The following is an 18,481-nucleotide window of genomic DNA, read 5'->3' on the forward strand; positions in this document are numbered from 1 at the left end:
TCTGGAGCCATCACAAACAGAAGGCTGCAGGCAGTGGCTAGGTAGACATCATCACTGTTTAAGGCATCTGTTGTGCTAAGCAGAAGTAAAATATTAAAGAATTACATTAAAATGTTTTAACCTTATTAAAATATTACAGCCATACAGCAATTCATACTCTATCTTCTTTGTGATGCCTCAAAAATGATATTATTCATATTAGTTTTGTAACAAAATACCTGTTTTTCAGTGTTAAGCCGATGTCTTCAAGATGGGAGAAACCTGGTACTTTGCAGTATTTTAGAATATAGGGGAAAAGAGTGTAGGCAGGAATACACAAATACACAAGGACAATACATGCATCTTCATACAAAGCATCTCTCTTTTTGGCACAGTCTGACTTCACACACAAAGACATACCATTTGAGGTATACCCAGCCCCAGGAGTGCTAAGAAAGAGTTTTATTCAGTTGTCATTTCTATTGATTTTGTCTTAACACTTACTTCATACTCAGTTTCAGGGAAGGTTAACCTATGTTCAGGTTTTGTTTTCTCCAAAGACAGTGACGACTTTGATTGAACTATCTGGAAACAGGTGGATGCACCATGAGGACCTTATCACCTAAAACCGATAGACTCTACCTCCATTGTATTTTTATTATTATTAGCAACTCCATTAGGTTTGTATCAATAAATAACGCAAATGGACTTTAGAAGGAAAAGAATCAAGACAAGTCTTCTTTTGGCTCTCATCTGCTCAGACTTGAAAATATATGATTCAAGAGAAGACTGCAAATTTAGGATCTAGATGTTGTTGGACCAGAAATTAATTAGCAGCTGAAGACTGTTGTGGGCCTCTGTTCAGTTTATGGTGGAGAGGTAGAGATACACAGTCAGATGGAACATCCTTGCTGACAGTCCCACCAAAGAAACCATAAAATGAGAAAGCACAAAACTAGAAACAGCCCCAAAACTCTGATGAGGTTTCTGTTGAATGCTGAGGCACACAGGCTCTGTGGAGAGACGTAACTCTCTGGGCAATAGAGCTGTGCACAGCACTTTACATAGTAATTAAAAAGAAAGAAACAAAGTGCTCTGTTAAAAAAATTGCCAGTTCCCCAGAGAAAATAGCTTTGTGTATCACTTTATGCTAGTGGAGACAGAATAGAAAACAAAATACCACAGAGTTGCATACATGTTCTTTGTCTAGAAGTATATACAAATATACAAATAGAAATTTTTACACACATTTTCAGGTTTGTTGGTTTACTTTAAAATTAAGAGCAAAATTAGTCCCCAGAGGCTCCTAAGGCTTCAGTTGGTGCCTCATACTGTACATTCATGCTTGGCTTCTTCCTGGGAGAAGGGAGGAAAAGAGTTTAAAAATGTGCAAATTACAGACATATAGAGAGCCCTGGATGTCAGGGTTCCTAGAGATGGCCAATCATAGAGTAGTCATCATACTTCTCTTCAAATCAGAGACAGCTACTGGTGGTGGGGTCAGGGCAAAAGAGATTAGGGAGGGAGAAGGAGCCATATATGAATTGCAATAATTACATGAGTACATTAGTGCTGGAATGTCTGGGTAAGAAGAGTCATAGATCAATTCCTACTGCATACAGCAGTTCAATCAATGCAAGGAGTGGACATCATGAATTCTAAACACAGCATTAAAATGATCCCATGTACACTGCTAGGGTTTGACTCCTGTTGCATATTTTGGAGTCAGAATTACTGTTTACTGACACAATCTTGACCAGGGACAGCATAATTCTATCAGTCAAAAAATACTGACTTTTTTGAGAAAGACACAGCTTTCTCCTAGTTTTCACAGGTTGTTTTTTTTTTTTTTTTTCATGCCTTAACACTAAATGTTGTAAAAATATTGAAATAAAAACAAAAAATTTACAATTTACAAGTGTCCATATAAGTAAATTATTCAAAAATCCAAGATCATCTACAAGGATCTACGAAATAACAATGCTGATAATGACACTGAGCCTGTGGGAAGAACAATCCACATGCCATCAGAAACGGATGGTGGGTTTCTTCCAGAATGACAGGTCACAAGGTTGGTGTTTTCTTCTAAAATCTGGTTCTTCAGGTACAGCAGCAGAAGTCTTGAGTCCATGTTCATTATTTACTTCGACCTAAAAAGCAGAATATATGAATTACTTACAAATTAAAACTTATTGTGTTTATCTTCTATTTCGTGAGATGTGAATTCACACCAGTTGACAGATTGGATAAAACACCTCTGATCACTAACTTCCTCACCTGTAAGACACACATATACAGTCAAGAATGAACGGATGGGTACACAGTGGTGGCTTTGTATCATGCACACCACAAAGGCAAAAAACTTTTGGGGAAATATACCACAGATAGTGAAACATGTCTGAAGCTCACATAACAATAGATTCTTTTTAGCGTGATCTGTTTTAACAGTGTAGGATATATATTCATGAGGTTATAAAATTCTGATATGATGTGAGTACAAACACATGCAATTGAGCTGGACTCACACTATTGATAGTCCTCACCACAATCACACATCTGCTAAATCTATGCATTCTCACATTAATTCCTGTAAACCACGTTCACTTGTGTCATCTTTGAAAATCTATGTCCGTATTACATAGAGGTGGTTAGAGTCTCAGGAGAAGATGCAAACAGGGTGGGATCACACAGACCCATCACAGAGCAGTGCCCTCTCTCCACCACAAGAGTTTTTCAGACACTGCATCAATCCCACAAACAGACCTTCCAATGTCTCTAGAAATGCTGGGGACACTAGCAACACTGGATCAGACTTATTCGTCCAAGCAGGAATGGGGCACAGGTAAACTTTTCCTTCTGCAAACCATTAATAACATTAACGATAATGATAAAAACCTCTAATGTAAGCCAAAACGTAACTTTTTTTTTCTTTTTTTTTTTTTTTTTTTTTCCTTATACTGTCATAGAATCATAGAATAATTCAGGTTGGAAAAGATGTGTAAGATCATCGAGTCCAACCATAAACCTAACACTGCCAATGCCACCACTAAACCATGTCCCTAATTGCCACAACTACACATCTTTTAAATACATCCAGGGATGATGACTCAACCACTTCCCTGGGCAGCTTCTTCCAATGCTTGATAACCCTTTTGTTGAAGAAATATTTCTTAGATCCAATTCAAAACTTCCTGGTGCAACTTGAGACTGTTTCCTCTTATCCTCTTATCCTAATTTCTTCTAATCCTCACACTTCTTTTCCATGCAGCAGTACATGAAGTAATTCTAATCACTGCTGAGTGATCTGGATGTTGATATTGTGCTTGACACACATGAAAACACAACAATCTTCTTTATAGTCCATGTGCCTTAGTCCCAAAGAGAACAGGGCAATTTTTTTTCCCACTCCCTTTGTTGTTTCCTGCCTTACACACATCGTAAATGAAACTGCGTGGTTCAGGGTAAAGATCTTGTTTCTCCTTGTCCAGTAGCCTAATTGGGTTATAGGCAGAATCAAGAGCAAACAGACAAGCTATGATCATTCATATATGCATTAAAAATGTTCCCCAAGGGAATAAGTTCAAATTTAACCTCTTCTCAGGGGTAAAAAGGAAAACTAATGTTAGACTTGCTATTCATTAATAATTATGGCAGCGCATCCTGAATATGAGTACTCGGCAAAACCAGATTATCTTCTACATAGTTTGGATGACCACAAAACCTTGTATTTTCAATGGGCTATGTTTAGTTAATTTATGAATGAAATAAGGGAAATAAAAAGAGTGAGAAAAAGGGAAATAAAGCCAAGCTTTCTTCTATAAAAAGCATCACGCCAATTTTTCCCATGGGTAAAGTGGTAAGGATGGCAAAATATCTGTAACCTTTATTAAGGCTTTGAATGCACTTAACAAGCATCATTAATGTACAATTGTAAGAGAACAGAAATGGAATTTTTTACCGTCTGGATACCAGAAGCCACATTTCTTAGGGATACTATGAGTTCTCAGACTACATATAAATGATACAGATAGCAATTAACTTATCAAAGGAAGTCAAGGCTGATGTGCTGCAGAGAGATAAGTGTCTCCAAATTTCTGGCACAATCCACTGACTATTCAAATTGTTTCCAGCAATTTGGCTTTTAGTTTAGTCTTTGATCACTGACAGTATTTTTCCTCCCTGCTTAGGTAAAGACCCTCTCCACATCTTTCAGTACATAAAACCAAAATATCAGTAAAGAAAAAAACAAGTCTTCCAGTTTCATACTTCTAGCAGCTATAAAAGGCCCAGAGAGGGTCCTTCCAGCTGTACAATACCTATACATGGAAATGGGAAGATGCCATCTATTTTCCAGTTTTACAAGCTCACCAACAACCCCAAAATCCTGTCAGCTACTTCACTAAAATATCCTATCAAAGAACAAGTTCTCAGATTCTGTGACTTTTCTACTTTAAATTAACAGATTACATAAGAACACGTATCTAAGTCTTGTGAAAATGTCTTTTTCCCCTCTCTTTTAGTTATAGTAAGTTTATTGAGAAAGTATTAAACATTTGTTCACCTAATACTACCCTCAATGCAGGTTTAGAGATTAAAATCTTTTATGGAGAGATGTAAATACTGTAGCTGTGGCTTTCTTCCTCCTGAATAACAATTTCACTTTTTCAGCCTCCAGCAGCTTATTCAGAATGGTCAAAACCCCATTTTGCTGTCATCTTTTGACAGAAAATACAGCAAAATTGGTATTTAATGAAATATTACTGAAAACGCAGATTCCAATATAAAGAATCTACTTATTGCCATGTCAGACTGTTCACTGTTTCATTTTGTTGTCTTAACGTGGTATTTCTTCCTGTTCTAACATACACCATCATACTGAGCTAGGGGTTTTGTCCTTTTCACAGGCATTCATAATCCTTCAATATTTGCTCACTAAATTTGACTGAAAATCTGTCTGCATTTATTTCTCCAAACTGAAAGCTGCAGCATGAATAAAATAAATTTACAAAACATGCAAAAATTAATAAAGTCACAAGCAAAGTTCAGGTGTCAAGTGGCCACTTAAAACATTTGGTTAGCAATTGTCCACTTTAAATTAAAGCTCCCAGCACAAGAACACATGTATATACCAGGCAAAACCTTCAAACCCATTTTAATTCCATTAACTGGTAAGTAAAATACAGTAAGTCATTAAATCAGTTTCAGCCAGTTAGCTACACAAAGGTTTCATGTCACATTTAAGATGCATGGAAGGGCCGAAGGCAACTTTAAAGACTGAAAGCATCAGGGCAACAACTTACAAACGTCTAAGAAGAATTTCCAAATGAACACCTTCTGTTTTACCACTAATACTTTGAAATATCATCTGTTTGAAGTTATTTGAGCTGCTGCCAAAAATATGTACTAGAATTGTCTCCTCATATCTTATTTTATTCTGAATAAAATGAATAGATATGTATCCAAATTTATTTGTAGGGTAGCAGAGTAGGAAGAGTCCATAAAAACATGTAATTTTGAGGGTGGGAGCAAACAAGTGATGACAGAGATAATGAACTTCCAGTGAAACTCGACAGATAGATTTTAAGCTGACTAGCAGTTTTTCAGCAAACGTTTTTCTTTCAGTAGCTAGAGAAATGTAAAAGCTGCTGTTCCATAAATGGGTTAATCTCATTGAGGTTTATGCAACAGCAGCAGCCATAAACCAGCTCTTTTCTTGCTAAAAAGTCAGCAGGCAAGCTTTACTGCAAGCCTTTCCTTATGTTAAGCCAAGGCACGACATGGCAGACATGGTGATATCTATTAATCCTTGCTTTAGCGGATATGTCATCAATGCCAAAGTGTCCTCACTCACATGTTTTATGTGAATTAATTTTTAGTTACAGTCTAATTAAAATATAATGAAATTATTAGCAATCCAATGCCAGAATCATATCAGGAGGTTAGCTTTGAGTCCAGTTAGAAGGATTAATGTGGTCCATAGGACCAGAACCTTACCTACAGGCTTTACAGGCTTTAACTCAACATGTTCCTTGGGGGGTTGTCGGTAGGAGTATGTGTCAAGTCCACCTATGAAATCAACTGAAAATACAACAGTTCCAGAAATGAACAAATGGAAATGAAAATATGTCAACTGAAAAAGAAATATGGACAAATTATGTTAAAAAAAATAGTAAGCGCATGCACAAGTTTGCATACTAGAAATAAACAAGTAGGTAAAAGTGCTGTGGCAGCTGCTCACAGAAGTCTCTTCCTTGGGTTCCATTGAGCCCTGTGTGTGCAAAAGGAGCATTCAGAGTACGTGAACAGAAACCACCGTGGGGTGATGCAGTTGCTTCTCTTTAGGGCAATCTCAGCATACATTTCATCATTCAATTTCACTCCTTTTGAAGTCTTTAGAAATTTAGGCAGTTGAAACAGTTTAGCTTGTGAAGCTAATTTTACCTAAACTTGTGCAAATCAATGGATTTGCAGGAATGTAACACAACAACAAGGAAAACTAAAGGTGCGTCCACTGAATTGAAAATAAGGAGGTGAAAACTGAAAGTGAAAAAACAACAGCATCTTCTCCAGATGAACTTGTGGGGACAGGAAGACTTTTCAGAATCCTTCCACTATCTCTCAAGATTTCTACATCAGAAATAATGTGGAGATGTCTGTTCTTGAGAAGTTTTTAGTTCCTTCTATGGTCATAATCATTTGAAGATAAGGTATTTTAGTCTGAGTCTTGTATCTTGTTATTTTTAGTAAGGTTTTCAGCAAGTTCACGGAAAAAAGTTATTTTCTATTGATTTAGATGGGCTTTTTGCAGACCTGTGCAGACAGAACTGAACAGATTCACAGCACATTAGAATTCTTTGGTCACATGGAAAACAACTGCCTTAATTTCTTTATATATAGACATATATTACAAATCATAAACAGAATTTAGATCCTCATTGTATTAACCACTGTGTGAGCACCTAATAAGAAACAGCCTCTTCCCAAGCAACGCATGCCCTAAATAAACAAAGAAAGAAAATTGCTCATCCAGGATGAGGTGATGGGGAAATGAGACTTAGAGGTTGAAGGACTGGTGAAATACCTGCTGAAATCTATGGAAATGCTCCTGCTGATTTTAGTTGCATCTCCTTTTGAGTTCAGGAAAAGAGTAGCTTGGCTGAAAACTGAACATGATGTACTTCAATCACACAGCATCAACTTAGCCGCAACACTTTTTTCTTAAAACTGTCAGAGCAGGACATAATGCTGAAGAGCTGGTCCTGCCCAAGTGCCAGCCCTGGCCTGTCTGCACCTCCTCTTCATACTGTATTTCTTTCATGTTGCCGCTCTCCTTCAGATTGCTGCCACTAAATAACATACATCTAAATTGTCTTAAGCACTAGTGGGACTGAACCCTTACAAAAAGGCATATTTGCAGATATATTTTTGTAAAAGCTGATTCTTCAAATATCTAGACATCTAATGTAAGACACAGCTACTGGTTCTTCTTTTTTTTTTTTTTTTGGAATAAATTGTGTCTATAGTGATATAATTCAGTTTTGTGGTTATATACTTTAGTTTTCCCTGCTCTCTGAAGGACTTTTTTTTTTTTTTATTTTTTTAAACTGTGGACCTGTGATGGTAGGAGTTAGAAAGTATGTTTTTGAGATAATTCACCACTTCAGAACATCATTCCTCTCACCGATCACAAGCATCATCTGCAGCTGTAAGCAGGGAGAGAATTTAAAGTAGCTACTCCCTCCTGTCCTTCTACCAACAAATCTTTTGGAGAAAGAAATGAAGTCAATATGTGTTAACAGTTGACAAGAAAGACATGCTTTTGTCTGACAAAGAAAACATATTTAATAGCACCATCCAACAAGTTTTGAGATGAGCTGCTCAAACCTCTTTAGCTGAGGCTTTCTCTTTTGCAATCCAAGATGTGTTATATCGTATTATAGTTGAAATCTGACTTAAAATTCATGCAAAGTTAATTCTTAAGGCAAAAAGCTGCTCTATCACGCAAGGCAATGGAATGTGCCATTTTTCATTAGGCACTCTATTTTATGGCTGATAGCTCTTTAATATGAAGATTCATCTGCAGTTATTTGAATAATAAGGTACTTTTAGTTTTAAAAATTCAGTCTAATTTTACCTGATATTTTCACCACTTGCATCTAGTAGACTTTCAGGACTAAGATCACAAATGGCCATTAAATACAGGAATTTGGATTTTTATTTCCATTTGATACAAATACATTACTATGCACATTTCAGTTCAAACAGACATATAAGATATCTGACTTTGATCAAATACTTTAAAACTTTACATTGACTAAACTTTTCAGATGCATACATCCCACTGTTTAATTGGCCAAAAGTAAACAGTAACAACATTTGTACAGGTTTCCCTGGGGGAAAACATTAGTTTAAGATGATACCAAATAATTGATTTTGTTTATTTCTGGCCTGGTTAATGGGTTATGGATCATTTCTGCCATAGATTCTAAGGAGTACAATAATTAACTTCAGAAAGTTGCATATGCCTAGAAGAAAGTTCAGCAAAAAATATAATTTTCTATACTGTTCTATAATTCTATGCATTAAATAATAATAATAAAAAATAATTAAAAAAAACCCCAAACAAAACTCACAACTTGTTAGCAGGAGGGATATTCAGTCACTAAACAAGGAACACCCCACGGAGTCTAGTCATTAACTATAGTCACACAGAGAGAAACTTAAAATCCTGGGGAGAGGATTTTTTAGCACCCCACAGATAATAGCAGGTTACAGCAGAAGCTAGTTATTTTATCTGCAGCTGGCTGCAAAACATGATCCATATTCTCAGGGAATTGCTCTCTCCTTGTGTCACCTCCGTTTTATGGTCATGCTGGATGCTTAATGGCCAGTGTGAAATGTTCCTTTAGAGTTCACTACCTGCTGGGCTTGGAAGTGCAAATCTATGCTGGCTGTCCACCACGGGTAGTCCATTAAGATGATGTTCTTTCACTCACCAGCCATATCAGAGGAACAGTTGTCATAAACTGCCTAAGTGAGAAAAGTGCAATCCGCTGTTGGCTGCAAAAAGTATATCCACTGTCAACAGTAATTTTGAGGGTAATTCTGTTCTAGACAGATGAGAGTTAGGTTAGCCTCACTATTATTAATCCAGCACATCCGCCCATATGCCAGTTAAAATTTGTTTTCCTTTGAAGTGAGAGCAGAAGAATCAGAGCTCTGAAAAAAAAATCCTTTCTCGTTTCCCACCCTCTCATCTGGAATTCAGCTTTGCTGGCAATATCCCACTGACCTGCTGGCAGGCCCTGTGCAAACAGCTGCCAAAGCTTGTCAGCCCATTGGTATATTACTAATTTCTCCTTTCAAAGTTGGCAAATTCGAAGCATGTCTGGAAGTGCAGGGTGTGAACAGAGGAGCAATATACAGAGAGTACAATTCTTAATAAATCCTGCAGCCTCTTGGCCTGTAATACCTTAGATCCTATTGATGCTTGCCTCCCCTTTTTATAAATGACAGTAAGCCCCAAAACTGATGACTTGAATGGCTGGCACCTCCAGCTGTCCCCTTTCCAAGAAAGGGGCAGGCTAGCAGCTGCTTGAGCATGTGTTTTTTATGTACAGAAGATTTTCTTAACATATGGAGTTCCAAATGCTATTTTGCATTGATTATTTTCCTTGTGCTGAGATTTCTTTTTGAATGGCAATATATTAATGCAATTACATTCATTAAGAAAAGGTATGTAACTGGGGAGGGTGTAACTAGGTCATGCAAGCAACAAGTAGGAAGAAAAGGAGCCAAAGTCAACAAGCAAGAGGAAGCAAAAATGGGGGACTGATGATAAGTCAGCGCCAGACGCATGAAGTCCAAATTTGAGACTTTCCAGTGTTCGCACTTGTAGCTTAGATAAACTTTCCAAATAAGCACGGTGGTGTGAGGACTTTTTGGTGTGTGGTTTTGTTGTTGTTGTTTTTTGTTTGTTTTTCTTTCCCTGGGGTCTCTATTTTTTCAGTTGCTTTCCATTCTCAAGAGACACACTGTCCTTCAGCCAGACTGACCCAGCTATCTGTCTGGAGCCAGTATGAGCCATTTTCCCCTCTTCACACTAAGCTTGAGCACTGAAGCCTCAAGTCATGTAGCAGAAGAATCATACATTCCTTTGCAGGAATAGCTTTTCATTTATGTAGAGGCCTAAAGGAAGGAAAATGTCTGTAAGACTACTGAGAAAGGGAGAAGAAGAGACACCAGTAATCCTGTGGCACTGTGATTACTGCTGTGTCTCTATAAAGTACTAGGAGATGGTAGTGAAGATATAAATGGGATGAAGTGATAGAAAATTACTAAGGGACAATCTTTTACATACATTTTATTACTGGAAGCTAGAAGGGGAATACTTCAGGGCTCCACGGTAATTATTAAAATTTTGCACCAGATTTTCTTCTTAATCTTCACCTATTGAAATTGTCATTTTAAAACACACGTGTACCAAACTTCTTCGCAGGACTGTGCTGAAAGAAGCTTCCTCATACAGGTTGCCTTAAAAAGGGCACTAGTACAGACATTTTACCTAGATCTTTGTTATTGAACTCTCTCCTTATTGTATCAGTGTTGCGACATCCAAGATTTTAATATTGGATTTTCAAAGATTTTTTATTTGCCAAGGATATGACTGCTCAGTAAAATGAAAAAGTATGAGGAAGATGAAAGTTGTTAAAGAGTGAAAGTAGCTCTAACCTTCTTATCCCAGACCTCTGAGTCATTCCAAATATGAAAATATCTTCCCAAAATGTTCTCTGTGATATGCCTTTGAAAGCTATTTGCAGCCATACCATCCCATTACTGAAGTTAAATGACAGGCTGCTCAATTGTGTTTTTTTTTCTTAAAGTAAGTATTATATTTTTCAATCACTTTCAGGTCATTAAGGACTCTCAGCTACTACATAGTAAAAGTCTCTAGAAAAGTATAGTCATCACACATAAGGTGCTATTGGGAAAATACTTTATTATTACTGATTTAGTCTCAGAAAAGAATATACTTTAACCTGCAAATTGTAGGATTTCTTTCCTTTAGGTTCCAGCAAACATCGATTTTTCATAACATTGTGCTATCTGCAAACTCATACGCAAAACTTGAGTTGATGAGGAATAGTTTTCCAATTTGCTTTAAAATGTTTTCTTTTACTCTCTCTAAATACTTATCCGAGCCTAATGTTTTTGGCAAAGCAAATCAGCCTGGACATCAAACATACCATACACAGCAGCATAGTTGGCTATGACTTAATGTTACTCATCGCAATGCTGTTCAAACAAAATATTTCTGATGATGCATTTTCTTTCTATATAGGTCACTGTCTTTCTGTTCCTCATTTTAATGAAAATACTAACATTTTAATGACAATACTAACATATTTTTCTTAATTTTTGTCTTTATGACTAAAATACTGTCTAATGAATAATAATTAGATGACTTGTTATTTATTTATGGGAAAAAAAAAACATCTGGAAGTTGTATTTAAAAACACTTAAATAAAGAAAGCCTTTTCTTTTTCCTGATGTTTATATTGAAAGCTGCTCTTGCTAGTTCTAGAATAAGATTTCAAGTACAATGCAGGGTAGCCTTCTTTCTGCACATGACCGAAGTAAATTCCAATTACAACTTCCTACATAATGTTTATACAATAAGAAAAATAGTAATATAAAAAAACTTATCTCACTTGTGTTCACTATTTACTGATTTCCCCCTCTCTGGCAACCTTTCTGATCTAATCCCCTTTGGTACAGAATGCTCTGGGATTCCCTCTTTTTCTTACCATTAAAGTTACTACACTGCCTATGTACAAATAAAGCTGGCAAAGGAAAAATAATCCATGCATAAAAGGTATTAAATGCCCAGAAACTACATCTATCAATTATATTCACAAAATACCAAGAGTGAAACAATGCCATTGAGTTTTCACAACACATACTCAGTCAATCCACTAAAATGTCTGCTCAACTAGTCAAGAATAACGACTGTTGTACAGAAGGCTGTTACAGCATCCATCCCACCTCTAAACACTTGATATTCATGATAAATATTTCCAAGATGGACAGAACTCTGAATCTGCTTTTTGAAGTTATGCTTTGATATTTTTTGGTATTCTGATTTAGGGATATATGTTATATATTAGTGGGCCTTTGTATTTCTGCTGAGTTTGATGCCAGAAACTACAGAATCCTTTAAAAAATGTTTAGTGCAGATGTTAGGAACTATTGTAATTGATCTATTCCAATTACAGTTCATTGCCAAGTCAGAAGTTAGGTGTCTTGTTCCTTCAAGCTTTTTGTTTTGGTTTCATTTGGTTGCTTTGTTTTTTAAATCAATTGAGTCCCACAGGGCTCTATTTCTGACCTGTTGTTCTTTGTATACACAACAATTTCTTTTTGCTTCAGTTATTTGTCAGTATGATCCAATTATTTATTTTTGATACAACACTTCAGTATTTATATCTGCCTGGTTATTATATATCCAAGAATATCACAACTGCTGTTTCTAACCTTAACTACAAATCACAGATGCTTTCATATGTGAAATTCATGCTCTAATGCAGACCCTGTTAAATTCTATTGAATAATTTAAGATTAACTTCCTAGAGAAAAGTGTTTACAAGACCAACTATGTAACATTGGAGGAAAGGATTTCTATGAATGGAAGAAAGCTCATATCATCCATTCACAAAAAAATATTAATTCTATTTTTAAAAGCAGGTTACAGGACTGGAGGTATTCTTTTTATCATTGAGTGATGCTGGATTATCGTTCCCACTTTCCTAAGGATGGAAGACTGTTCCTGAACATTGCTGCTGTCATCCTCTGTGACATATTTGCTTGTTTGTATCTTTACTTGTCTTACGAAAAGTAAACAGGAGTGAGGCAAGGATGTTCAGGAGAGCATGTCTGTGTTCATGGCACAGCACAGGACCCAAGCCAGAGAGAAAGGAGTTGCCAACCTGCTCCTAAAGCAGAGACTACAGTGGGGAGCAGCAAACCAGGTCGTCTTAGAGATGATGGATGGAGAGAAAGTCCTGCTAAGGACTTGTGAGGCCAAGCAGAGTTTGCTGCAATTCAGGAAGCCAGAGACTTGGCTGAGACTCAAATGGGAAGATGATTTTCCAGCCACATGGACACAGACAACAAGGAAATGTTATAAATCTCTCATTTGTATTCTGCATGATTCCATAACTTTTGAGTTTTCCATTTAAGAAGTGTGCTAGTTTATAATCCAATTCATTCTACCTTTTTTGAGTTTCATGTGGTTTTATTTGGGAGTTTCTATAAAGTGGAGTGTGCACACCCACTTCAAAGATCTGGCTGACTAAAGCTCTGTCACATTCAGTCCATGTTTCCTTTGTAGCCCTCTTATCAAACCTTTCCTTTAAAATCTGCTTAACATCTCTGCCTGTGAACATCTTTTGCTGTCAATCAGGAGAGTTTTCTTCTTCCCCGACCCTTCCTTCCTCTATGAGCAGCTGACTTTCCTAGGATCCAAACACAGAACTACCATCTTTACCTTGACATCCTGAACTTGATACACATGCTAAAATGTGTACTTAATAGCCTGAGAGGTCACGTATCAGCTTTTCCAGAATAGTGACCTGGTGATATTTTCCACTTTATTGTCTCAAACACAGTAACACTGTGTAATATTGTTTTCCATTTCAGATGAGGCAATTTCCATTTCCTCATGCTCCTTCTCATTTATCATCCTGACTTTGCCTCCATGACCATCAGTGACATTCTGTGTAGAAATCCTGCTTCGCCACATGACATCTGCTCCTCAGTTGGGGCATTGTGTGTGCTCCCTCCTCTGCAGCTCCTGCTCACAGCTACACCTCACCTAGTGGTAGTCTGCCTCACATCTTCCAGGGTTTTAACCTCTTTAAACTACAAACTACCTTTCTTTTTTTTTTGATCTGCTAAGCAGACAATGATGTCTCCAGTGCTGCTGGAGCTTTCCTGTCCTCATGCCAGCAGAAAATCCCTCCTTCTCCCTCTCAGCAGGTAAGCCTGTGGTCCTCCTGTGCCTTCTCTGAATTCAAGTCTACAGATCAGAAACAGAAGTGGATAAACTCCTTCTGTGATCTCCAGATACTCAAGCTTCTGCTTTCAATCTTTTATGTTTGTGGATGAGCAAAACCCAGCGAGCTCTAATCTTCTGTTTGTTCTTGCTTTTAATTTTTCAAGATGAGGAAGCCAGCAAAATAACCCTTCTGCTGATCAGTGTCATGCCAACCTCTCTAGCCCCAGTAAATGCACTGTCAAGTCCTTCTACGGTACCCTCAGTTTGCCCCAGAATATCTGATCATGCACTGTTTCAGAGCCATTGTATATACATCTACTATGTCTACTACTTAATCACAAGTACTCATTTGACTCTGTGTTTCTCTGCAAATGGGGAAGCCTATTGCACCTCATACTGTTACTGCATTTCTCTTGTTCTGCCTTCTCCTTCAAGTCGTCTTGCTGATCTCTTAGTATTTCTTTTGACGTTACCATCTCTGCCACCAACTCAAATTAGCTCCTCAAAACCCCAAACTATAATATGACTACATTCTCGGCTTTGAAAATAAAGCTAAGAATATAGAGCATTATAAAATTGGAACTTAAAATGGCCAGTGGTCTTCTCACATATGACAGAGTGAAAAAAGAAATATCATGCCTGTCAGCTAATGTGATGGCTATGAAAATGGTTTTCTCATTGTTAGAGAGTGGGTATCATTTCATATTAGGAGAAAGACGAATGTGCAAAAGAGGAAGAGAGTCTGTAACAGGATTAATAGTCACTTTGAAGCCACCAGTGAATCAATCTGCTAATGATAAAGAACGATAATGCAATACTGACCTCATCCATAAAAAATACTCTCCCTGAAAAAAGATGAAGTAAAAAATACCCTTTCATGAAAACCTTGTAACTCTTGAATTTCAGTCCTCAGATATAACACATTGCCATGATTAAGGAGGGAAAGAAAATCAGTAGAAATCAATGCCAAGGAAAAAGAATCATCATTAAATCGTGAAAGTCATATAGCATTACTCAGGTTTGCTGCATCTAACCTATAATATTGAGAAAAACACAGATGTACTGAGATTAAATATCTGCTAACAAAACCAACCACAGATATAGTGATTCAAGGAAAAAAACATAAAATGAACGTGGGGGACTACAGTGGGTCTGTGGATTCCCTGATGGTCCAGATATGACCCAGATCACAGAGCACTAGTAAGAGAAAGACTTGTTATGACATAGAGCTAATAAATACATAAACAGCACAGAACAAATACAATAAATATCATGTAGCCTTTTTGAAAAATAGGCTTTCTAGGAACAGGCAATATATTCTATTTGAACAACTGGCCCAGCTGGAAAACTGTGTCAGCTATATCATCTGACTTAATAAGACAATACCTCTTGCTATAATTCTTGCTTCTCTCATATCCTGAAATCATTAGGGCTATTGAAATAGTACCTCTACAATATCTGAAAAGTACAACATATAGACAAGTCAAGGTTTACATATAGGAGGAATTTAGAAAGGTTTTATGAAGGGTGAAAGTGTGATGACATCAGAGACATAGTAAAGAGAACTGAAGAATAGGTAGAAAATCAACAGGATAAAGAAAAGGGTTTATAAAAAAAAACATTAAATCAGTTTTAATATTATAATATCTTATCTTTTCTCTTATTCTTTGACTGTGATTCTCCTAAAAAATCCTGTGATGCTTTATTTGCAAGGGTCTTCCTCTTGATTTGATTTTATGAATAATCAACATTGTTATCCCTTCCTTTTTCCAAACAAAAGTGATAACTCTTCTTGGTGGAACATGCTGGTTGCATTTAGATTTTTTATATTGAGAGTTTAGATTTTCAAAAATGGGTAAAACTGTGGGTAGTTGCAGATGACGCCAAGTTGGGTGGGAGTATTGATCTGCTGGAGGGTAGGAAGGTCATACAACGGGATCTGGACCAGCTGGATCATTGGGCTGAGGCCAATTGTATTAGGTTCAACAAGGCCAAGTGCCGGGTCCTACTCTTGAGTCACAACAACTCCAGGCAGCGCTACAGGCTGGGGAAAGAGTGGCTGGAAAGCTGCCTGGCAGAGAGGGATCTGGAGGTGTTGATTGACAGCTGGCTGAATATGAGCCAGCAGTGTGCCCAGGTGACCAAAAAGGCCAACAGCATCCTGGCTTGTATCAGGAATAGTGATTGTTCCACTGTACTTGGCGCTGGTCAGTTTTGCCTCCCACCATCATAAGAAGGACATCGAAATACTAGAGAGAGTACAGAGGAGAGTGATGAAGCTGGTGAGGGGTCTGGAGCACAAGTCTGATGAGGAGCAGCTGAGGGAACTGGGGCTGTTCAGCCTGAAGAAAAGGAGGCTGAGGGGAGACCTTATCACTGTCTACAACTATCTAAAAGGAGGTTGTTGTATGGAGGGTGTTGATCTTTTCTCTCAAGTAGCAAGTGATAGGACAAGAGGAAATGGCCTCAAGTTGCGCCAGGAGTGGTTTAGATTGGATATTAGGAAAAAATTCTTCATGGAAAGGGTTGTCAGGCATTGGAACAGGCTGCCCAGGAAAGTGTTGGAGTTACCATCCCTGGAGGTGTTTAAAAGGCATTTAGACGAGTTTCTTAGACACATGGTTTAGTGTTAGATTATGGTTAGGTTATGGTTGGACTTGATGATCCTGAGGGTTTCTTCCAACCGAAATGATTCTATGATTGTATGATTCTTTTAAGTTGTTTGATTTTGCCACATTTTGAGAAAATATATATTACCAAATAAAATGATCTTCCAAAATTACCTGACTATGACCTGAAATGTAAGGCTTGGTTTGATGTATGTCACCGACTTGTCCTGGTTAGTCATCTCTTTTTGAATTTACACAGGAACTGCTTTGCAAAGTAGTTGTTTGAATAGCCTCTAAGGCTATTACATACACTGAGATCCATTACATACGATGGGACCCATATTGTATGTTTTTTGTCGTGGATACACTCTTAAAACAAGAAATGAGCAGCTTTGGCTTTTTTTTTTTTTTCTTTTTTTAGTGCCATATTTCAAAGCTTAGTATTGTTAGAAAGGAATTATGAATAAACTTCATCTTCAGGAAATTTCAGTGGCAGACTCGCAGCTCAGATGGTCTGCATGGATCTGTGCTCATTTTTGAGGCTATTGTAAGGAAAAAGGGACAACATTTCTTTCTTCTAAAACGAAACTGCACCATCACTTTCTCAGGCCAAACATGGGCATAAAGGAAAATGCACTGAGAACTCCGGCCACCTCAACAAGTCCGTTAAGTGTGTCAAACACATTGAGATATGTATAATGGGAAACTATGGGAATATTTGTCTCAATTGTAACTGTTAAGTTTATTGAATCCCCAGATTCTTTACCAGCATATAACCACGATCATTTATGGTCCACTGTGGAGACTGATTAATCCAGTACCCTCTTTGGCTCAGTACATCTCATCTTCACAAAGGAGCACCACTCGCTCTAGGCTTATCCTTCCCATGCCAAAAGCAGCATTTACTACCAGACAGAGCTCTTAGGCTTGATGTGCTAACTGGGAAATTATCACTCATGCAACAATAACAATGAAATGCATATTACTTATGCTGAGGACCAGAAACTAGGATAACCCACCTGCATGAAAGTTAAGACTAGGAGGAAATGGCATTTACACAGAAGAGTGTGAATCTGAAAGTTTCTTTTCCAGTCCCGCAAATTTAAACAGACACAAACTTGTTGCCATTTAGTAATGAAGAAGTTATAAGTACTGGAAGTGGAAAATTGATTTGTAAAGAGGTTTCATTTTAATGGAGAAGCTGGGCAAAATGTAGGGACAGAAATGGGCACCACTTAGGCCTGTATGTGTTGTCACGTAGAAAGCTCAGGAGAGGGACGCTGGATGCTGTAGTAAGATTGATGTAACAATAGATGCAATTTAAGTGAAAAGGTGAAGGTGCTGGCAACTGTGGGCTGGGATAGCATCCATTTAAAAGAAGATTTAATTTAAACAGAAAGGCCAAAGAGGTGGAAGGTGGAGACTAGAACAAAATCAATATTAAATTAGGTAAGTAGACGCTTGAATCAAATGAGCTAGTTAAAAAAAAAGGCATACTGAGTATTTGGGAATAGAAAAGCAATGCATGGACCTAAGAAACGTCAAGAAACTCTCAACAAACAATATATCCCCCCTAATCAGAATAATGTTTCCATTTTAATAAGAATATTATAAATTACAGTAGTCTTAAAGGAAGGTATGATCCCTAGTTTAAGGAAAATTATAATTCTACTTGAAGCTAAGTGTCTTGTATGTATATATATTTGTGTATATACATGTGGGATACAGCATATAGAATATTCAGAATCAATGGCAGAACTGTTTACCATGAATTATATTGCAAAACAGAAATTTATGAGGTAGTGGTGTCCTAGCATTTAAAACCTCTCCTTTCTAG

General features: G+C 37.3%; 1 protein-coding gene across 5 annotated transcripts in view; it reads right to left on the reverse strand.

Moving 5' to 3' along the window:
* Positions 1 to 1,107: 1,107 nt before the first annotated feature.
* Positions 1,108 to 18,481, reverse strand: part of NKAIN3 (sodium/potassium transporting ATPase interacting 3) — a 362,790-nt gene continuing 345,416 nt past the window's right edge. For 4 of the 5 annotated variants that reach the window (XM_065832178.2, XM_071804083.1, XM_071804080.1 and 1 more), the window contains 2 exons: positions 5,974 to 6,057; positions 1,108 to 2,129 (listed from right to left, as the gene is read on the reverse strand). In XM_065832178.2, coding sequence (XP_065688250.1) covers positions 2,116 to 2,129; positions 5,974 to 6,057 — 98 coding nt within the window. In that variant the 3' untranslated portion in view covers positions 1,108 to 2,115. The remainder of the gene's footprint in view (positions 2,130 to 5,973; positions 6,058 to 18,481) is intronic. The other variant, XM_071804081.1, reaches the window with a different exon arrangement.

This window comes from Patagioenas fasciata, chromosome 2, assembly GCF_037038585.1.
Source record: "Patagioenas fasciata isolate bPatFas1 chromosome 2, bPatFas1.hap1, whole genome shotgun sequence".
Taxonomy (NCBI): Eukaryota; Metazoa; Chordata; class Aves; order Columbiformes; family Columbidae; genus Patagioenas; species Patagioenas fasciata.